This window comes from Bactrocera oleae, chromosome 3 (genome assembly GCF_042242935.1).
Source record: "Bactrocera oleae isolate idBacOlea1 chromosome 3, idBacOlea1, whole genome shotgun sequence".
NCBI lineage: Eukaryota > Metazoa > Arthropoda > Insecta > Diptera > Tephritidae > Bactrocera > Bactrocera oleae.
This window is the reverse complement of record NC_091537.1, coordinates 9,675,454-9,696,949: the sequence shown is the minus strand read 5'-3', so window position 1 is coordinate 9,696,949 and position 21,496 is coordinate 9,675,454. Positions and strand designations below refer to the sequence as shown.

General features: G+C 34.6%; 1 protein-coding gene across 3 annotated transcripts in view; it reads left to right on the top strand.

Annotated features, from left to right (window-relative positions):
- hoe1 (OCA2 melanosomal transmembrane protein hoepel1) overlaps positions 1-21,496 on the top strand; it is a 66,891-nt gene that overhangs the window by 25,910 nt on the left and 19,485 nt on the right. The window contains exon 1 of one of the 3 annotated variants that reach the window (XM_070107421.1): positions 353-1,736. The exons of 1 other annotated variant lie outside the window; for it this stretch is intronic. In XM_070107421.1, coding sequence (XP_069963522.1) covers positions 1,657-1,736 — 80 coding nt within the window. In that variant the 5' untranslated portion in view covers positions 353-1,656. Of the gene's footprint in view, positions 1-352; positions 1,737-20,012; positions 20,847-21,496 lie in introns of those variants that run through there. One more of the 3 variants, XM_014234120.3, reaches the window with a different exon arrangement.

Genomic DNA, 21,496 nt, shown 5'->3' with positions numbered 1-21,496 from the left:
AACAGAAAACCAAGTGCAGAAAAACATTTAAAATGTACAAGAGAAAGGTTTGAAGTGCGGTAGGTGTTTTATAGAAGTGACCAATGTAAACTGACGAATTAATTGTAAAAACAAACTAAAAAATATTTATTTAAAAAATTTTAAAATAAGTTAAAAACATTTAAAAAACTTAAACAAAAATATTACTACTAAACAAGTTAAAAAAAATTAACAAAAAATTTTTTTTTTAAATTTTAAAATTAAAAAATTGAAGAAAAAAATTTTAAAATAAACAAATTAAAAAGTTTGAGAAAAAAATTTTAAAATAAAAAAATTAAAACTAAAAAACTTGAAATTTAAAATTTTGGAATTAAAAAATAAGAATTAAAAAAACTACAATAACAAAATTAACATTGAAAAAATTAAAATTCAAAAATTAAATTCAATAATAATAATTTAAAAAGATTTAAATTGAATCAATGCTCTAATTGATACCAACATTTGGCAGTGAGAAGTATATTAACGGATTGTGAGCGAATGTACCTGTAACTAAAATGACAAATAATTTTACTTAGTTTATGTGATGTATGTAATAACGAAATAAATATTACTAAAAAACTGTTAATTAACAAATTAATTAAAAAAAATCGTTTTGGAAAAACATTCCAATGTAAAACTCCTAGTTTTCATATTTTATTGCAAAATAAAAAACCACATAAATTTCAAAAATTAAACTCAAACATATCTCAAACAAAAACTAACGAAACTAATTACTAACTGTACCTAACCGAAAGCATTGCAACAGTTAATAATTCACGCTTAGACGAACCGCCAGCGTTGCAGTATTCCCTGCTGAAATAATTAATAGCAACAGCACCAAATTCTAGCCGACGACGCGTGCTGCCTTTGAAGTAACTCGCCACCGTACACCGAAACGCACTAAAACGCAGCGCATTCGGTGTAATTAAATAGCACCGAAATAGGCAAATAACGGTGTGTAGCAGCGCAATAGCGAGATTTCATTTGAAAATCGTTTACTGTTAAACCATCAAAACGGCTAACGAAGCGCTCGCACTGGCGGCCATATCCGCACCAACAACAACAACGCCAACATCAGCGTTGGCGACACCAATATCACCCACACCAAGCGTTTCGACGCACTCACCTGTGGGCACGCCACACCTAGCGGTCACAACACCAACGCTGGAAACATCTGTAGCAGCCGCAACGCCAATCGCTGAATTGTGCGCGGCGGAGGGGGATGTGAAGGAGCCAGTGGTGGTGTTGGACTTAGAATCGACGGAGGATAAAGGGAGTGTGACTGCATTATCAGTAGCCGAGACGGCAAGCAGAAGCTCAATTGACTGCACAACGGACGTTGCACCCGTTGTTGAGGGTGCTCAGCAAACCACAACCACGTGTGCGGTTGTCACTAAAGCACCATCTGTACCTACCGCAACTACAACAACAAGTACGCCTACTAGCCAACACTCGAATGGGAATGCGCATGCAAGTGAGTCGAGCAACACGAACGGTAACAATAATAGCTATCCACCTGCAAACACCTGCACGAATAGCGGTAATACGAAGCGTTTAACGCCTACTGACTTTGCTAAAGCGGTAAACCATCAGAGCATCGGTCGCAACAACTACAACAAAGCGAAGGTGACACTGAAAATGCGCTTCAAGGTTGCTAAACGCATTTGCCAGCGACGAGTTCGCGCAAAGAATATCGATGAAAATTTTCCACAACCGCAGTAAGTTTTCTTTGACACTTAGTTAGTTTTAGTTTTACAATTTTTATATGTAGGAGTCATTTTTAATACATTTAATCGCTAATGTTCTTTCGTTTCCTGTAGGAATAGTTGACCGGTTGGTTCAGTATTGGAAATTAGAATCTCTCTTGAGAGCAAAGATAACATTGATAGTAGCTTTTGTTCGGAACTGTTTGCATAAAACTCTGTGGAGTTCTTTACATACTTCTTAAGTAACCGAAGATCTAAAATACATTCTATATTTTTATGACAATCTTTCTGAGACCAAAAAAAATTGGTTATCAATAAGGTGAGACCAATCGGCCTGAACGAATTTGCCAGTGTGTAGTATTTCCGTCCTACCTTGAGTATGAAAATTACTCTTCCACTACTCACACATGTACGTCATCAGTTTGACAAGATGGGACACTCTCTTCTCTCTACCCTATTAGCGATCTTCTAGGTTCTTGCAAGCCGAGCGGGTTGGCTTGTGCGCGATCACTAGTAGAATATGCTCGTCCTGGAAAGCTTCTGGCAAGTGCGTGCACAAGAGGGCTCTTGCTCTTCCCATAACTGTATCAATCATACCTCTGGCCAGAGTTTTATGTAGCCTTACCACCTCTGGGGTCGAAGAGATGTTCTCACAAAATTTGCTAAAATTCTCTATTTTTGCTAACCTTATCTCCTTATAGTAGGTTGTCAGGTAGCTTTTATATTCTGCCCAGTTGCCGTTACCCTTTGCTTTGTTAAATAGCTTACGAACCGATTTTCTGAGTTACAAGAGTTAGTTTGTACGTCAAGGGCTTTTAAGCCTGTTGGTGATCGTTTTCAGTGGTCAGCTGCAGTAGTACGCGTCTATAATTACATATTTTATATTATTATATTATCTATATAAATATTGGTTTGTCTTAGTGATCCTGCTTTTAATCTGCACTAGCCGTCGCACCACCGATTAGCTGATCTACCCTACTCAGATGAAATTTTAAAGTATTCCTTAAAAGTATCCCAGTTGATATTATTGAATTTATTGTACCAATGGATAGGGGTTCTTGACCTCAACTCCCAATGCGAAACTGACGATTCTGTCGGTTTGTCATTGAACGCTCTGTTGATACTCTCCACTGCGTGATAAGTACAATCGCAAGGTCTTTACTCAGGGTAATGTCAAGTACTACGTTCCTCGTGTTCATTACGAAAGTTAGAACTCGTTACGCTCGTAGGTTGTAGTGCAAGTCAGAGTACCCTAGAATTAGAGAAAGCCTATTTTTTTTCAGTATTTCACCAGGCTTTCCACTGTTGCGGATGACACAGTCGATATTCTGCCTCGTCATATTTTATACAAACTCTTTCAAATCTCATGTATACTCTCTTTGATTGATTGCCAGTTTTTAAGCATTGCTCAATCTTTTAACGAAATTTCACGGTGCCGGCTTACAAAACTTTTACCATTCTATTATCAAACTCAATTAAAAGTCCTAACTAAGATTTTTTCATAATAACTTCCTGATATTTTTAGGTACATATACATATATTAAAGTGATATACTTGCTAATGATTCAGAGCTATTATATGGTTTCAAATAATATAAATTCTTGATATTGTATGTGTGTAAGCTCAACTCTTTCCGCGCGATAAAAAGTCTCAATTTCAAAGTAATACTCAAATTCTCAGCTTCCTTGAAACGAGGCGCCTTCATTTGAAACGAAAGCTTACGTGACAATCAGGCGCGCTCACAAACATTTATATGTATGGATATACAAAACTGTTATATCTTCGTATAGGATTGATATATATATATATATGTGCACTTCGTTCACTTCCAAAGAAACATAAATATCCAACAAAGCGAGTACAATTTATAAATTTAACTTTCTGAAAATTACATTAGATATGTTTAGCACTATAATAGAGACCACCGCTGCAAACTGTGTTTATGCGTCTTCGGAAACGACGATTGGGGGCGCTCGCTGACTGACTTTCGTGACGGCCAGTGGGTGTCTTCGTTACTTAAATGGCGCATTCATATTTGAAGAAACAGCTCAGCTGGTTACGCTTCATTGAGTTTCTCACGCGGGTACATGTAAAAAGTAAAAGATGAAAAGTAAAGAAAACAAAATAAAAATAGAAAAGGAAATATATCATATTATTTACAAAGTTTGCAGACAGATAACTCGAGCGGACCACTGACGGCCGGCGGCTGACGTGACATCTTGCGCTCTTCTCATGTGCTGTGGGTGAGACGGGTGGTGATAACGAATCGTTTGGTCCCGCTAGTTAGTGGGCGCTTTATAATGCGGCTATTCGTTCAGCTCAACTCAGTGCAATTCACTTTCAAATGGCACAAATATTTATAACACAATTACAAGCACGCATACACATTCGTTTATTTATATGTGTATACTTAATCTTATTTGCATTTGATATTATTTTAGGTGTTTTATTTTTTATGATTTTTCTTTTTGTATTTTTTTTATTTATTTTTTTGATTTTTTTTTCATTTTGGTATTGTAGTTTATATTTATTTTTACTTATGCTTGTGTGTATAGTTGACCCCGTCTCAGTTGCTAGCCTCACATCACCGTCCATCACATCTGCTGTGATATTTATATATATATATGTATATAGTGCAATCTATTTATTTGTCTATATTTTTATCCGTACGCATGATGAATTTAAATTATTTAAACTGTACACGCGTCATTAATTCGTGCAGCAAAGCTTATTTATTTTCGTAACTTGCTACCGAAATGGTTTGCGTATGTGTTTGTATGTATGTGTGTGTGGCATAAAAATAACGGTTGAATTCGAATTGATATAGCGTACAACAACAACGGATATATCGGAGATTCTGCTTTGATGTCTTTGAGCATATATCATGTGAAGAAACCGTTTGAAGCACTAAGTTTTAGCTAGAGGTGACATTCATTTTTAATAAATATTGTTAATACCTAAAAATTAGCAAAACCAAAAATAAAAGCGTTAACTTCGGTTGCAACGAAGCTAGAATATCCTTCACAAATCGAAAAAAGTTTCAAGAACTTGATTGTAATCTGTCGAAATCTATGTCAAATTTCTGGCAGATATCTCGTCAACTAAAAAATTTTTCCATACAAGCACTTGATTTCGATCATTCATATGACAGCTATATGCTATAATAAGCCGATTTCGGCGATTCCAACAAATGATCTGCTACTTGGGAAAAAACGGAATAGTGCAGAATGTCTGATCGATATCTCAAAAACTAAGGGACTAGTCCGCATATATACAGACGGGAAGACGAACAGACTTTAGGGGATTTTCTACGTTTCCTTCTACCTGTTTCTATGTCTTACAGAAAAAATTAATAAATTGAGTTACATCTTTATGAAAAACTTGATTATTTGCACATGTTATTATAAGTTCAAAATTCCACACTTCTTACATGACAGTAACTGTAAAATCCACCTCGTAGTGTGTTCTCAATAAATCTGTAAACTATTGTTAAATATTGCTTCAAAACAGTACCATATATTCCCCATATATCCCATATATCCCTCTCGTCCAAATGTGATCTCCTAACTGTATCTGTAATCACCAATTATGGCTATAATTATCAGCACACTTGACATGCAATTAAGATTTATTTGATTCACGCTCGATTTTAAATCGTTTCCAATATGACAGCTTATCAATAATCTAGACATAACATAATTAACACAATTTTACGAATTTATAAAAACTAAAAAAAAAAACAATTAACAGTAAACCAACAGTATAGTTTAAATGCAAAGTGTTTGCCGAAGGCAATTCTAAAACACTCAGTTTCCTTGTAAGTTCATCAACCATAAATACAACAATAATTGACATTCATTACCTTAATCATCACACTAAATGTGCGTGTAGGCAAGAGAGAGAAACTAAGTACCTTTATTTCACCGCCTGAACTTGACGCGATGAATATCATAAGCGATAAATAATCAGAGAGCGGCCCACGCACTTCCGGACTCCATGGCGTATGCGTAACATGTAATTTCCTCTTCAAGATTTAATGTGTTGTGGAGCATATAAGAATGCATCAACTAACTGAAGACATACGAATAATGAATGTAATAAACTATTCATTATATGCGCCACTATTACACAATGTCATGTAAGCATTTACACGCGATTACATAAATATAATATTATATATGGTATATATTTACGTGTGCATACCACACTATTTTTGAACTTCTAGTATTTAGTGAGCAATTTAATTTCTAACCGCCACTTCTCTAGACTTTTTTTTTAATAAAATATGGCCTTGTCTTATAATATTGTCTTAGTGTTGCTTACTTCTCTTTTAGTTTATTCTTAGTCATATTTTTGCCGACTTGTATTCTTTGCTTTCCACTTATGAGACAGAGACTTTATTTATGTGTAATATTATATATTTGTACATTTGCCTACATACATGTTGTTTATATGCTTATTTCATGGTGAAAACTATTTTTAATGCCGCGTACGCAACATCTACTTGCACATATATGTATGAACATATATTACTCTCTTATGTGGAAATATTTAATGTCTGCCGGCTTCTTGCACTTGGTTTGCTGACGCGGCCAAGGTATAACTATTTTTAGAACAATCTCATTTATTTCTTTCTTTCGCTGGCGATCGACGTCATATAGTCTATATTAAAATAATTTTAAAAAAAATGAAATGCTAAGACTTTATCAGAATTAAATAAGGCGTTTCCAGAAGACCTAATGAAATATATATCTAAGTGATCAGCATGATGAGCTGAGTCAATTCAGCCATGTCCATCTATCTGTCTGTATATATGCGAACTAGTCTCTCCGGTTTTGAGATATTGGATCACTATAGCATATAGCTGCCATATAAACTGAATGATCGGAATCAAGTCCATCTGCGGTAAGCTGTTGTATTTCTCGAGATATCTTTACGAAATTTAGTATGGATTATTTTCTAAGACAACGCTGCAATATCTAAAGTAATTTTTCGGATCGGACTACTATATCATACATTTGCCATACATACTAAACGACCAAAATCAAGATCTTATACGGAAACTTCGTTATATGTGAAGGGTATTCCAGCTTCGATGGGATTCTTGTTTTATAGTACTTCTATACTCTTAAAAAATGTTGCCTACATTTAGGAGGGAAATGTGTAAGTATGACGACTATTTTATTGTCCAAACTAATTATATAATATAAACGAGCATTTTTTAAATAATGCAAAAAGTAATTAGTCAAAGAAAATGAACGTGTTTAAAGTATAAATTACATATTTCAATAATTTAATTAACTAACTTCTTCTTGAAAGCGTTCATTATACTACTTTCAATATTCGTTTTCCTATCATTAATCCTCCTTCCACCCGCCAACGAACGTTCCGTTAAAAGTACTCATTCAAGAAGCAACAAACATATGCTTGACACTTGACTCAAGGACTAAATTTTGCTCAATTTCCGAGCGCGTGTTCGACCTAATTTTCTTGCCATTTTCAGCTGCATATAAGAAACCTATGTATGTATTTTATATAAGTCTATACCTATATGTGTATAGTATGTAAATGAGTTAGTAATTTAACTGTAATATGCATGTGTGCACACCTAATTAAGTCAGCAATTGTTGCGATTGCAATTAAAAGAGCTAAAGCTGCTGCAGACACATGGTTAGGGTGTGTCTAGTGCATATATACGTATTTATGGTGCTGAAAGTATGGCGCTGACATGGCGTATGAGTGACGTCCAATTAGTAATGATTATTGCAGTCAAATTTCCAAAGACGCACTTGCTTATATATAAATATATAAATATAACCATGTATACATGCATGCCATAAGGTATATGGCAGCAAGTGATGAAACAGAAAATGACTGTATTAATTAGTAGATATGAAGTGAAAGCTTTTAAAGGGTATTGATTTGAAGCACGCTAAATTTGGTTGGTTTCTGCTGCTGATTACTCAAAGCGCTTGTTTTTGACGTTTATGCAATCAGAACTAGATTTTTGCATTTATGGTATATGGTATTATATTTTCTGCGTGTCAGCTGGTGTAAAAGTCAGTCAAGGTCATAAGGTGACATTTTGCCTCCGCCTTTGAGTAAGCAGCTGCTCTTTAATGCCGTGCTTGCTAGTAATTAAGACAATGTCCTTGAATGACCTTCTTTGTTATTTGTGCAAAACTGACAGTTGCTTTTTGTAGCTATTTTAATATTGTTTTTGTTTGTCGTTGGAGCACACATTTTCGCATGAAATAAATCTTCATATAATTACTTGCGTGATATGCTTGCTAAAGATGTGCGTGAAATTGTTGTGGTTTTTCATTGGATATATTTATTATTTTTAAACTTAATTTGTTATATTTATGTGCATTATCCTTACCTACTACTTATTGATCCGAACATGGTTAGATCGCCCAAACAACAGCCTATAATAACTTTATGTTGAGAGATAACTTTAGATGTTGAGATATATTTCGTTATGTAAGGTTTATTTGGACTTTGAAGATACCATGATTTTATTTTTTTCCCCTCTCAGCATATTAAATCTTTAATTCCATAATTTTTAAAATTTTTTTCTCTGTTGAATTAAGTACTTGTGAAAGTTTTTCAGCAAACCCAAAGTAACTTCTGCCTGCTCTCTTCAGTTATAAAATATTACCCGTCTGGCATGTCATATTTATTTATAACTTTCCTATTCATTTCCTTGCCAGTCCATTACTTTCGCCGGCAAAAAGTCGTAAAAATTTATATTTGCTTCACTCTCGCTCATAACGGTAAGTTTTGCACGCATTTGCAACAACAACGAAGTAAAGCATAACACCAATAAGCTGATAAATTGGTTGCCAGGCTAAGAAGTTCACTGCCGGCTTGACCTTTTTGATTCGCCATCTGCATAACTAAGTGACTAGGTCATGCTTATATTCATATACACACATGCTACGTATCAGAGGAGCGTCACCTCGGAAAATGCTTATACATAATATGTGTTATACGAGTGTGTGTAAGCTTGCACGTGCAAGTGCCGCAGGGAGCACCTTGTGTGTGTGTGTATACGCACGCCGGGTTTTGCAGGAAAAATTATGAATTTTTTAAAAGGTTAGGTGAAAATAGCATACCATCAGCCAAAGTTTACTAAAAACTTTATTGTTGTACTTAGTTTAATTTAACCTAAAATTTAATCTACTTTTCTTTTCTTATAAATTAAATTTCTATTATTCTTCATTCACACAGATATGTATGTATACCAAATTATCTGCAGCTTCCAGAGAAATTTTTCATGCCACTAAAAATGTAAAGCAAAACCAAAGTATAAAGCTCTAGCAAAAGTTTTCGCTGACTTAGCGGCTTTAATTTCGCTTTCACAGCCACCAAAACTTGCCACAAGCTTGTGGTGGGCTGATAAGTAAGCGTGAAGCATGTCAGATTATACAAAATTTTACACAAATACATACACACAAGTAAATAAGTTTTAATATAAGTAAATATTTGAAGAACTGACAGCATTTACAAAATTTTGAAAATGTCCGCTAAGTAATTTGTACGTAGTCTACATGAATATTAAGGTGACAAACCAAAAAAATCGCGATTTTTAGAATAACAAAAAATTCTAATTGCTTAAAAAATTCTAAATTTTTCGACTTGCACATGATTTGCGACGGCGCTAAATAAACTAGGGGCTGCACTGTTGCAGTGATACCGACCTTTTCCGTGGATGAAACAAAAAAAAATATTCTCTCTAGATGATATTGTGCGTACAATTACCTCGGAAAAAAATCAAAAATTGACAAAATGGCGGTGATTTAAAAAAAAGTGAAATTTGACCCAAAATTTTGGTCGTTTGCTGTTTCGATAAAAACGCGTTTAAAGATAAACTGTTAGAGTCGATTGAACTGAGCGGCTATAGCTTAGAAGGCTGTAGCTCTAAAAATATTTGAAATATGCAGAAAATTAAAATTGTTTTTTCAAAATTTCTGTGCTCCTTAACGAAGGCATATATAATATATACAAAAATTATTGGTTTTGTTTAACGCTAAGGTATAACTCTTATTTCATTATGAGCGTTATAATAATAAGTGGTAAACCACATTTATCATTTACTCAAGTAAAATGCAGCATTTATGTTTCCTACAGGCTACTTATCTATTCACACGTGCAATCTATGAAAATTGTTCTTCTTATTATTAAATATGTAGCCTTGATACTCATAATAATAATAAGTACTTGGTCTTCACACATTTACCACGCACTAAAAGTATATAATGTTAGGCACATATTTACGTGGTATTTCCATATATATTAGCGTGGTACTTACATATAAAATTAGCTGTTTATCTAAAATGTGATAGATTTGAGAGAAATCTAAAACGTCTTGTAAACAAATTTTATTTGTATACTGTACAATGTATTTCTAATATATTTAAGCACCACCCTAACGTGCATATGTAGCTATACTGTATACATAACTTTGAGATGAATTAGTTTCTTTGAATTGTGCGTGTGTTATTGTGGTTTATGTGAATTATTAATATTAAAGTGGACAAGAATTTTCAATGTTCTTGAGGTTTATGCAGCTTAGGAAGCTTTAAGAAGTTGAAATGTTTAATTTGACAGCAAAAGGGATTTTAGAAGGAGATGAATTTCATCGAAATTTTCACTGACATTAAGAAGCTTATTATACGTAGTGTGTATTGTTAGTTTTTAAAATATTTTCTTACAATATTTTGTTTCGAAGAACAACATCTCTTCAGTTTTGATAATTTTTTTTGTGTTCTCTCTTGAAAACAGTTTTAGGTTTCTATGAAAAGGGCACAACAGCAAGTTAAAAAGTTTTGCCAATGAAAGCTTTTTTCGGCCTTATAAAATGTAGTTCAAAATCGTTGTGGTTTAAATATACTCAGATTCAAATAATCGGTGTCTTCTTTTTTTCTGACGAATTTTCTCTGTTTTCTCTTTTTAAATCAGTTTTAATTGCGCAAAAAAAATAGTTTAACAAGTTACGAAGCTTTACTGGTGAAAACATTACGCTGGAAAGCTTTACTCGATTTTTATATTTTTCTCTTTGTTCTCTATTAAAGTCAGTTTAAGCTTCGCAAAAAAAAGAATTTAAAATGTTGCGAGGCTTTTTCGATGAAAGCTTGTCTCGGAACAGTTTTACTCGATGAAGTTTATATATTTATTGTGATATTAAGAACTTGTCAGACTTACTCCTGATTTTTTGGACTCTGATAGACGCTTAATGAGGAGCGCCCAATTGTTACTAAATACTCACTCGCTTGACATAACCTCATTTAGTAATTTAGAAAATATTCTTCCCTTATTGCTGTAGTCTGATTATTTACACATTTTCGCATCCCCAAATAAAGCAGAGAACTCACATAGAGAACATAAAAATGGGTCTGTGCTTAAATTAGCGATTTACCTCATTGTCAACCCACATTAAGCTCCATCTTCCTCAGCGATCTGAATGCCGTCATATGCCCCAATGTATGCCTCGATTAAAATCACAACGCAAACATTGTCATAAGCAATCTTCATTGCCACACCTTCCAGAGCTTGTCACTTCACTTCGTTTTTGTATGCCGTCCATCAATATTGACGAATTTTCAGGTTCAATTGTAAACCTCATACATAGATACATATGTACATGCATGCATTTATATATTATATGTACATATGTATTTTTATAAGCAAATGCTTGTTTACCACCCAACAGTCCGGCTGCTGTTAATGCAACTCAGTCGTTTGTGGCATTCTTGTTGTTGTTGTTGCGACTCGTGACAACCACACTCACCACCGACACACCCCAACACGCCACAGCTCGGTTTACAGTTGTCAACATAAATGACAGTTTGAACGCGACGAAGCGAAAATAAATTGTTGCGCTTGTCAATGTGCAACATGCAACGTGCGAGCGATTTGCAACAAAGAAGAACAATGGCCGTTGCCAACTTTGTTTCTGCAACACTGCGCCGTTTTTATAGTGAAAGGGAGGCAGGCAATTACTGCAAAAACGGTGGTGTAGCTAGCGCGGGTGATAAATTTGTGTGTGTGTGGCATAAATAAGAAGGAGAAGGCAAAGAAAAGGGGAATGTGCACTAAAGTTCATATTGCTTGTTTAAACATTCACAAGTAAGTAGCCGATATATACATATGTACATATGTATGCTCATGTGCAAGTGTGAAGGTGTTCGTTTACACAACAACAACAACAACCACCGCCATTCGTTAATGAAAATGCTTGTTTGCTGGCGCTTCCAAATGTCAGCCGTTAACGAGTTACATGCAAGTGCATTCTTACAACAACATTTTGTTGTTTTTCCTTTTTTTTTAAATTACAATTATTTGCTGTTTTTTGTAATTCCTTCCTGTCACTTACACATATATACGTTTGTTTGTTGTTGTGCTTAAGTTGCAAGCGTTGCATTTAAGTTGATTTCATTAGTGTAATTGTCATCATTGTCTTCTATTTGCGTCTATTAATTTGTTGTTGGCGCGCAATACAATTCACACACACGCTGCCATGCTGTTGTTGTTGCTTGTGGCGTTCGGTTTGCTTTCATAACGTCGCTGGTTTATTAGTTTATGAACTTGATATGACAGTTGATGGGGTATTTTATTGTTGTTGATCATATTGGCGTTGTTTTTGCTATATTTATTGTTGTTGCTATCGCTATTTGCTGTTGTTGTTGTTGTGCCCGCTGTTGATGTCTTATTTAGTTGTTTGCATTATTAATGCTGTTGCAATAGTCTTAGGTGGTTACACCATTCCATCGATTGCTGTTCCCGCTCTATGTTTGTATGTGTGTGTGAATAAGCAATTTGTACTTAAAAAACAATAAAACTTTATTGTAGTGAATGAAATGGAATTTTTTTGTATATCGTCTATGTTTTTAAGGGTAATGTTTTTATATTAGGGTATAGCAGTTATACTTGGGTGTGCCGCGAATTCGTTTAACAGTGTTTTGTATCATAAGATGGGACACAGGCATAACCTCAGCAAGGACTCCCTTTCGACTCAGCATCTTAGAGGGACTAATGAGTCAGTCGTGAGCAGTGTAAGACCCAAATAAACTAAGCTATTGCTTTTTGGATTCCTGCCTAATACGTAGCTTGCCTTTTATATTTCGGGATTAAAGAACTAAAACAAATATTAATAATCGAAAATCGCTTAATCGTTTTTCAAAATATTCTCCATTAAGATCTATACAGTTTTGCATGAGTTTGAACCAATTGTCGAAGCATTTTTATTAATCAGATTAAGGTATCGCCAAAACATGCATTCTGAAGGCAGCTACCGCAACTTCAGGTGTCGAAAAATGTGATCTCTTAGTTTATTGTTTACGTACTGGAATAAAAAGAAGTCATTCAGTGCCAAGTCAGGACTATAACATACAGTGGATGATTCCTCAAATCAATGTTCAGAGTGCTCAAAAATACAGTTGTTTCAGTCGATGTGTAAGAGCTCGCATTGTCGTGATGAAGAGTGATCCGTTTTCTGCATTTGGTTTGCCTGATTTCTTGAAAGACAACTGGTAACCAAATGGTTGTGTATTAGTCAGAATTTACTGTTCAACCTTGTTCTATTAGTAGTAGTGTTTTATAAAGTAAAGAGGCAACCATTTGCTTGTTAGTGCTTCGTGCCCGAACAACTTTTGCTGGATTCGGCTCATCTAGAAACACCCATACAGTCGACTGTTGTTGATTTCCAGGCTATATTAATACGCGTAAGTCCACGATCTATCACATGTAACGATATTATAGACGTGTTTCGAAGCACCGCTATCATATTTGGTTTAACATTTCTTTCGACCAATGACACGAGCCTTTTTTTGAGCGATTGACACATTGTTTGGGATCCAGAGTGAACAATTTATTTTTATAGTCAATTGTACATTCAATATTCAATGTATGCTGCATAAATAATTTCCGGAACAATAACTGATTTCTGACTACCTTCATAACATTGATCTTGGAGTGATCTACGACCTCGATTGAATTCACCATACCATCGATAAACAGTCGTGCTTGATGGTGCGTCATCGCCAAAAATTTAATTAAGTTCATCGGTACACTGTTACTGCGTTCATCCACCTCGAAAGTTGCAAAAGTTACTGTTAACACAAATAGCGCTCGTATGTTAAAATGTTCTATGTTTGTATTACATAAAAATTGTCAAATTTTACGATAAAGTTATGACTTGCCAGATTGCAAAACTAGAATTGCCAAACCCCGAAATATAAAAGGTAACCTACGTATTTGTCAATAATTATATAATTTCTCATATAGATATGTATATACGTCGGCTTGATCCATGTTGCTTGAGGCTGAAAGTGACCACGACCCGAAAACGATGAGCTATCAGTGCTCGCGAACTTATCCAATCCTGCTTTATGTTTGTTTTTTATTTTTGGACTAAGGTGCCTTCCAAAGTTCTTCTAACTCTCATTAGGTACACCCTTAGTAACTTGGGACTTTGGTGTGCGTAATATTGTTGGTCTTGTCCCAGTTCTAATATAAAAAGGTCGATTACAGTATTAGATCGGTAATCAAAAATAAGTTTTTCTTAATTTAATTACCATTAGCTGGTCCGCAAATAAAATACTTTTGTTTTTTATGCATACTCCCAGAAAGAGAATTGAGCTTCATCTCTGAGAGCAATATTTCAGTCAAAAAAAAAACTTTGAACACTCAGTAGATGGTCTTAAGACTTCAACTTGGTGCACTACCCATACTTAAATGAAGGTCCTCACCTAATTCTCAAGTACATATATCTTGTATATAGGCAATAATGTGCCAAAGGGCTGTATCGACTTTCGAGCAGGCATAAGTAATACGGATATTTATTCACACTTGAACTCAAAGCATATATATGCTTAGACTTTGCTCTCACAACTGTGACACATTCATTTCATTTTGATTTTTTTTAATTGCTTATAAGTGTTTAACCTAATGAAAACCCAGAATGCTCACTTTGCTTGACATTTTCATTTAAGATCGTTGACAAGCAAGCTTTTGACAGCTACGTATGATTGACAGCTGTCATATTGCAATCTCGTTTTTACAAAAACACGAAATTGGCCACTCTATTTGACAGCAAAGATACATATTTACGGCTTTATTACTATTTAAAAATAATTTTAACATAATAATGAATAAAACTTAAAAATATAATTGATTCTTAGCAACGTATGCCTAAAACTTGTAAAGGCATTGTTTGTTTAAAACAATTAATATTAATTTAAAATTTTCCAACACTTGACTTAAATAACTGTTTCTTTACCTAGACTATTCATTCGAGTTAAAAATCTCAAACCACTTTTGTGAAAATATTATCTATTTACTTAAAGAAAAGTTGTGAAAAGATAATCAAAATTATTCAATTATAAACTATTTAGCATTAGTATAATAACGTAACTTTTATGAGCACTTAAAACGTTTTTCTGTTATAAAAGTTCTAAACAACTTTTATGGGTGCAGCTTTAAGACCGGTCACGAAAATTTTTCCTTTATTCTCAATGGCTGTGGGCGATTTTGCAAAGCTCGAACACGTCTATGATTAATTGAATATTCAACGTTATTCCCAAACAAATCATTTGTCATTTTGTAGATATGTATCTATATTCATCATATATGTTCTATGCTTTTTGTGTATATTTACAATTCAACTGAGCCAACAATCCCTTTTGAAAAGTGCACGTGCGCAAACATAAAAGAGCTAACTGGTACATTCTTCCTCGTATGACTTCATAAAAATTAATATAAACTTTTAAATACCTTAACAAATAATTAATTCTTAAATAATTTATACGTACGTATCTAATGCAGTGGAACTGCGAAGCAATTAGATTTCCAACAATCATTAGTTCAAAACCTTAAGTAATGCGCTCGGAATGTTGTGCAATTTTTAGTCAGGTAAGATTAATCATACCTCATATTTTAGCGTTATGTCATTTGAATAACTGAAATTTGAAGAGAAAAGAGCAAAAACAGAGAAAGTTTCATGACTCGACTGGTTCAGGACCAGATAAAAAATATTGCGCGAGGAGAGCAAAAAAATAATAATAAAACAAGAAAAAACGTTAACTTCGGTTGCACCAAAGCTATAATACCCCTGACAGCAGCATTGTTATAGCATAAAAGGATATACAATTTTTTTTTTCTGATTTTGATCGGTCAGTTTGATGGCAGCTATAAGCTATAGTGGTCCGATCTGAACAATATATTCAGAGATTCTAGCGTTGTCTTGCATAATAATCTATGCCAAATTTCGTGAATAAAAAAGATTCCATACAAGAATTTGATTTTGATTGTTCAGTTTGTATGGTTGCTATATGCATAGTACAAATGAGCGACTTCTTGGCAGGAAAAGGACGTGTGCAAAATTTCAGAGCGATATCTCGAAAATTGAGAGACTAGTTCGCGTATATACAAACGGATAGGCAGACGGACATGGCTAAATCGACTCAGCTTTACTTACTACTTTATATAATAATCTGTTCAGCATAAAACAAATATGCCTAAACATTTGTAACTTTTGTGTGGGAAGAGAAAACCAATCCGTGTTTTGAAATAAGTTCCGGGGTCACTGAAGTCTTTTTTACAAAAACCACACAAGGAACAGGCGATATTTGCGTTCAAACTGGCGGCAAAAGATTTAATAATGATTACAGAATCAAACAATGGCTTCTCAGCAACATGTCAGAAGGCTCCAGTACCTAATGCTCTCTTGGGGCATACTTAAACCATCTAAGCTTAAATATGCCATGAGTAAAATTTTTGAGCACCTCATCAAATTTATAACGGTAACTCCGACGAAGATGTACAGTATATGAAATTCGATATTTTTCTCTCACTCTCACCAAATGGTACAGATTCTACATTTATGAAAATATTCGAGTCTACTTTTAGAGTAGGACCAACAGTTATGATTCCATCCTTTTCATTTATATAGAATCAAAGCAATTTTAACCCACAATTCGACAATTCAAAAGCAAAGCTTTCTCTTGATTTGCTTATATAAAAGTTTTCAATTCTTATATGTGATTGATAGTCAACAGATTTGGTGGCTTTTGATGAGGGAAAAATATTCTTAAAAAGATAAGTGGACTTTGAAGAACTAAACACGGTGAATATCGGTTTGGAGATGTTCAGTGCGGTACCAGCTGGTGGTAGTGGGGTACATGGAATCAAAACTACGTTCAAAAGGGTAGCCGACTTGATTTCTCCTTTTTTGAAATAAAAATGTAAAATTTTTGAAAACGCAAAAATTGCAAAAAAGAAAAATAAGGTGGTGTATAAACATATGTGGGTATGTATTCCAAATTAAGTCTAAATAAAAACTCTATATTATAGTTTCCTTTCAACCAAATTTTGAACGTTATACTATAGGGTTTTGAAAATAGTAACTTCCATATGAATGCTACTGCTGATTGCTTTCCACTTTACCATTTAAAATATCAGCAATTTATTCTTATATTTCAAATTCAATTGGCACACACTCTCATATACAATTCTCTCCAGTATCTACCACATTTAGTGTTGTTCCTAAGCGGCTTTAGTAAATCAGTGACAGATATGTAATCAATTGGATTACAAGTACTCTTCTAAATGTCGAGATATTTTCGCATTTGTGTCACATTACGAGTCTATTGATGGCATAACGACTTTTCAAGGACACTCGGCAAATCTACACAAAAACAAGAAAACAAATAGGTCACTTGTACAACACAATAACAATCACAAGATAATATCCCATTTGCTGTGTTGTTGGGTATTTCCTGTAGGTTTATTTAGAAATAACCGCAAAATGTCTTATCCGTAGTACGCTTCACTGCACGGACAATAAATATTAACTAAATTAAATTCGCAAATTAAATATGTACGAGTGTGTATACAAATATAGGTGTATGTAGCTTTTCGCAAAAAAGCTAAACAAATAAATTCGATCGCAAAATATTTTAAAATACGCATACACCCTTTATTAGTTGTATGTATTATATGTACATATACATGTATGATTACGCATTAGTATACTCAAAGCCTCCACATTACTATTTCAAGTTCAGCTTTTAGTATTTCTAGTTAGAGCTTTGCTCGGCTAAAGCTTTTGTTGCAATATTGTTTAAGCTTTTCTCATAATATTTTGTTTATTTAAATTTTTAAATTACCGTTAAAAGTCGTTTCCCATCAATCAACGGTAGAATGAGTAGCAAGCAACGCAGCTTTTTATTGCGGTCGCTGCCACTCAAGCACGCTTGCACATTATTGTCGCGGTTAGTCGGTGAATGCGGTCTTTCAATTTGACTTTCTACAGCGCATTTATCGCTTTTAGCATTTTTAGCGTGCAAAAGACGATATTTTACGAGCATTTACTAATGAATTTCGGAGTGCAATTACTATTGTCGTAATTACAGTCATGGCAAAAAAGTGGACGCTTATGTGAATTTTTTTAAAAGATGTAAAAAATTTATTAGTTTGGAATAAAAATACGATTTTTAGCGTTCTTTTTCTTTTCCAAGTATTTATAATTGTCTATCTGAGGTTATACAAGCGGACTCCAATATATATAAGGTATGAGGTCTAAAATTTTGACGCACGCCAAAAGTTGTCCCGAGGTAGACGACGTGGAAATAACTCAATATTCGCTCCGCAGGTTTCAGTTTTCGTTAGATTTTCGCTGAAGTATCTCTTATGTTATGACACTTCGGTGAACCAGGCGAATTGGCTCGTTTCTGTTTTAGCCGCCTCAACAGTCGTCGCAATATCATTATGGAAATCGTCGAGTTTGCCCGTTATATAAATACTGTGTTAATGCCCAGAAGCTAAACATTGCACAAAAAACCGTTTGAAATCTTTTAAATAAGTCTGGCTTCAAAAAGCAGCTCCATGTATGGATGACATACGAGTTAACGCAAAAAACTCTCTTTAACCGAATTTCCATCAGCAAATCGAAACGTGATCGCAAATAGTGACCAAGCCAGGAATGATGGTTAAGAAGGTTCGGTGGGATTGAGCTCCTCCCCCACGGCCACACACCAGATGGAAAAAATTTGAACTTTCGACTTGAGCCCTTTTCATTCTAATCTGCCTAGAATACCAAATCAAGTCAATGAAAGCATTACATAAAACCTTAACGACAACTTTAATGAATTCGTTCAAAGATCAGCACACAGTAGAAGAGGCAATTTTCAAATATAAAAATAAGAGCAATACAACAACATCAACAATCAACAAAGAATAAATCATATTAAAGACGAAGAAGCAACAATGTTTGAAGGTGCTGATTACCCGATGGGTGGATGGATAGAACGATGATTATGCGGTGACAAGATCGGTGTCGAAGAGACTAAAAAGAGACAGCTGACACACAACAACAACGCCAACAACAATGGAGACAAGACAGATCATACGTAATTGAAGCAGCAGCTAAATATGGCACTGAGTGCAAAGCCACAGCAACAACCACAATAACAAATATTAAAGAAGAGTGCATAAAAATATGGCAGTAATAAAAATAAACGGTAAATATAGGCGACAAACAAACAAACATGACAAAACACGACAAAACCAATGAATATCATATCAGCGACAGTCATAAATTGCAATGAAAAGGAATCATTACACGTAATAAAAGCGAAAATCTGGGGATGATAACCGCAGCAACAACACCAACAAAGTACATACTGACTAGTAGAAAGTGTGTTCGCCTGAGGGAAGTGACAGCGAGCGCTAGTGATGATGGCAAAGTTAAGCGCAAGCTCAGTTGCGTGGGTAGTTAGCGGCTGCTAAGAAAAATATCGTTAATTGGAGGGTTGCATTCGAAAGTCGTCGCCGAATAATCTGAAATATGCTAGGGCACCACATTGCGTGATCACACTCGCAAAGATGATGCATGAAACAGCCGAGCGTTGCATGCAACCAGCGCCGATTTGAGACGACGTCGGGCATACACACCCGTTGTCAGTTACACTGTCTGACACTTTGTTTGAAACTTTGTCTGACACTTGAGCGCCGCAATGCGTTCAGCGATCGCGCTGTCACATGTGAGAGTCAATTTGAGTGATTTACTTGTAAGCGTGGACCAATTGCTATGCAGCGCTAGAAAGACGATTAAAAGCGCTCTCAAATTAAAAAGCATAAACGACCACGACGAATGCCAAAGAGAGATTAAAATATAACACGAATTAAGTGAAAATAAATCCACACACCAAAAAAAAAAAAAACACCAAAGAACACCAACCCGCAAAGTGGCGGAAAAATGTGGATACAAAATACGGGAAATCTCAACGCTCGACTGTTAGTTTGGCCGGAGCAGTTAGTGTGAGAGTTACGTGTGAATAGCAAACGCGCTTGTAACCACGGCAAGGAATAAACTTTGACAACAACAAAAAACTTTACCAGCGCAAAAAACAAACTGAATTAAATGAACTGTAAAACTATTTTAGTTATTTAAAAAGCGCTACGAAGGAAGTGAGTTGCAACGGCGCAGTATGAAAATAATTTTATGAAATATCAATACGTGCCGCCAGCGTTTCAACTAATTCAGCAATTTGCTGTCGCGTTAACTATTTTTTTAATTTGTGCTGCGATCGCGCTCGTCCAGCGCCAGTGAAAACGTTGTTGCTGCAGCTGGAAATTTAGTTGAATACCCAAACGCGCACGAGACGGTGGAAAGTACGACGCGTTAGCGAGCGAAAATCTCTATAGAAATCGTCCTGATAAACTGAGGAAAATACCAAAGTTGAAATCGATTTATAAAGCAAGTGACGCCTACTGTTTTGCTGTGAGAAACAGTTGTAAAGAACCAAATATTATAAAAGTATAAAGAAGTAAATATAATTTCACGAAACACCAAATAGTTTTGAAAAACTCTACACAAAAAAAAAATTTGAAAATACGTGAATTTAAATAAAGATATATTCTTTTCGCGAAAACGTTGGCCTTTTCGTAGTGCAAAAATACAAAAATATTTGTGTCAAAATTCTACCATAACATGAGACTTGCTCTATTGCTTTGACAAAAGTTTCAACGTTGGCTGAAAGAATTTCGTAAACGCATGGTACAACCACTAAATATGACGACACAATACAACAACAATTTTGAACTACGATTAACCGATGAGTAGGTGTTTTAATGTATTGATACAAAAATTATATTAATTTTACTACAGTGCTTCGTTTAATATACGTGTATTTATTTAAAAATAGATTTTTTTGCAAAATTCTATGTTTACGAATATGTGATGCATATTCGAACTTTCTTCCGTGTAACTGCTAGTTTTGGAGGTTAGAAGTTTTCAAATTGTAAAAATAATATTTCTTTATTGAATATTTCAAAATCCGTCCATGTGTTTGTTAGTCCCTCTGTCTGTATATACGCTAGTTAGTTACTTAGTTTCTGAGATTTCGCTCTGAAATTTTGCACAAGTCCTTTTCTCGCCATGGTGCTGTTTATATGCTAGAATTGCTGATATCGGACTGCTATAGCATATAGCTCTCATACAAACTGAACAATCAAAATCAAGTGCTTGCATGGAAAACTTTTTTATTTAATGAGATATCTTCACAAAATTTTGGTACAAATTTTTATCCAAGTCAACAATATTATCTGTAAACATATTGTTCAAATCGGACCACTAAAAGATGCAGCTGCTATACAAAATGACCTATCAAAATGTAGATAAAGATCTTTTGATATAATTTTATGCAATAATAAATACACTTGTGAAGGGTATTATAGTTTCGGTGCAGCCTTCTTATATTTTCTTCATC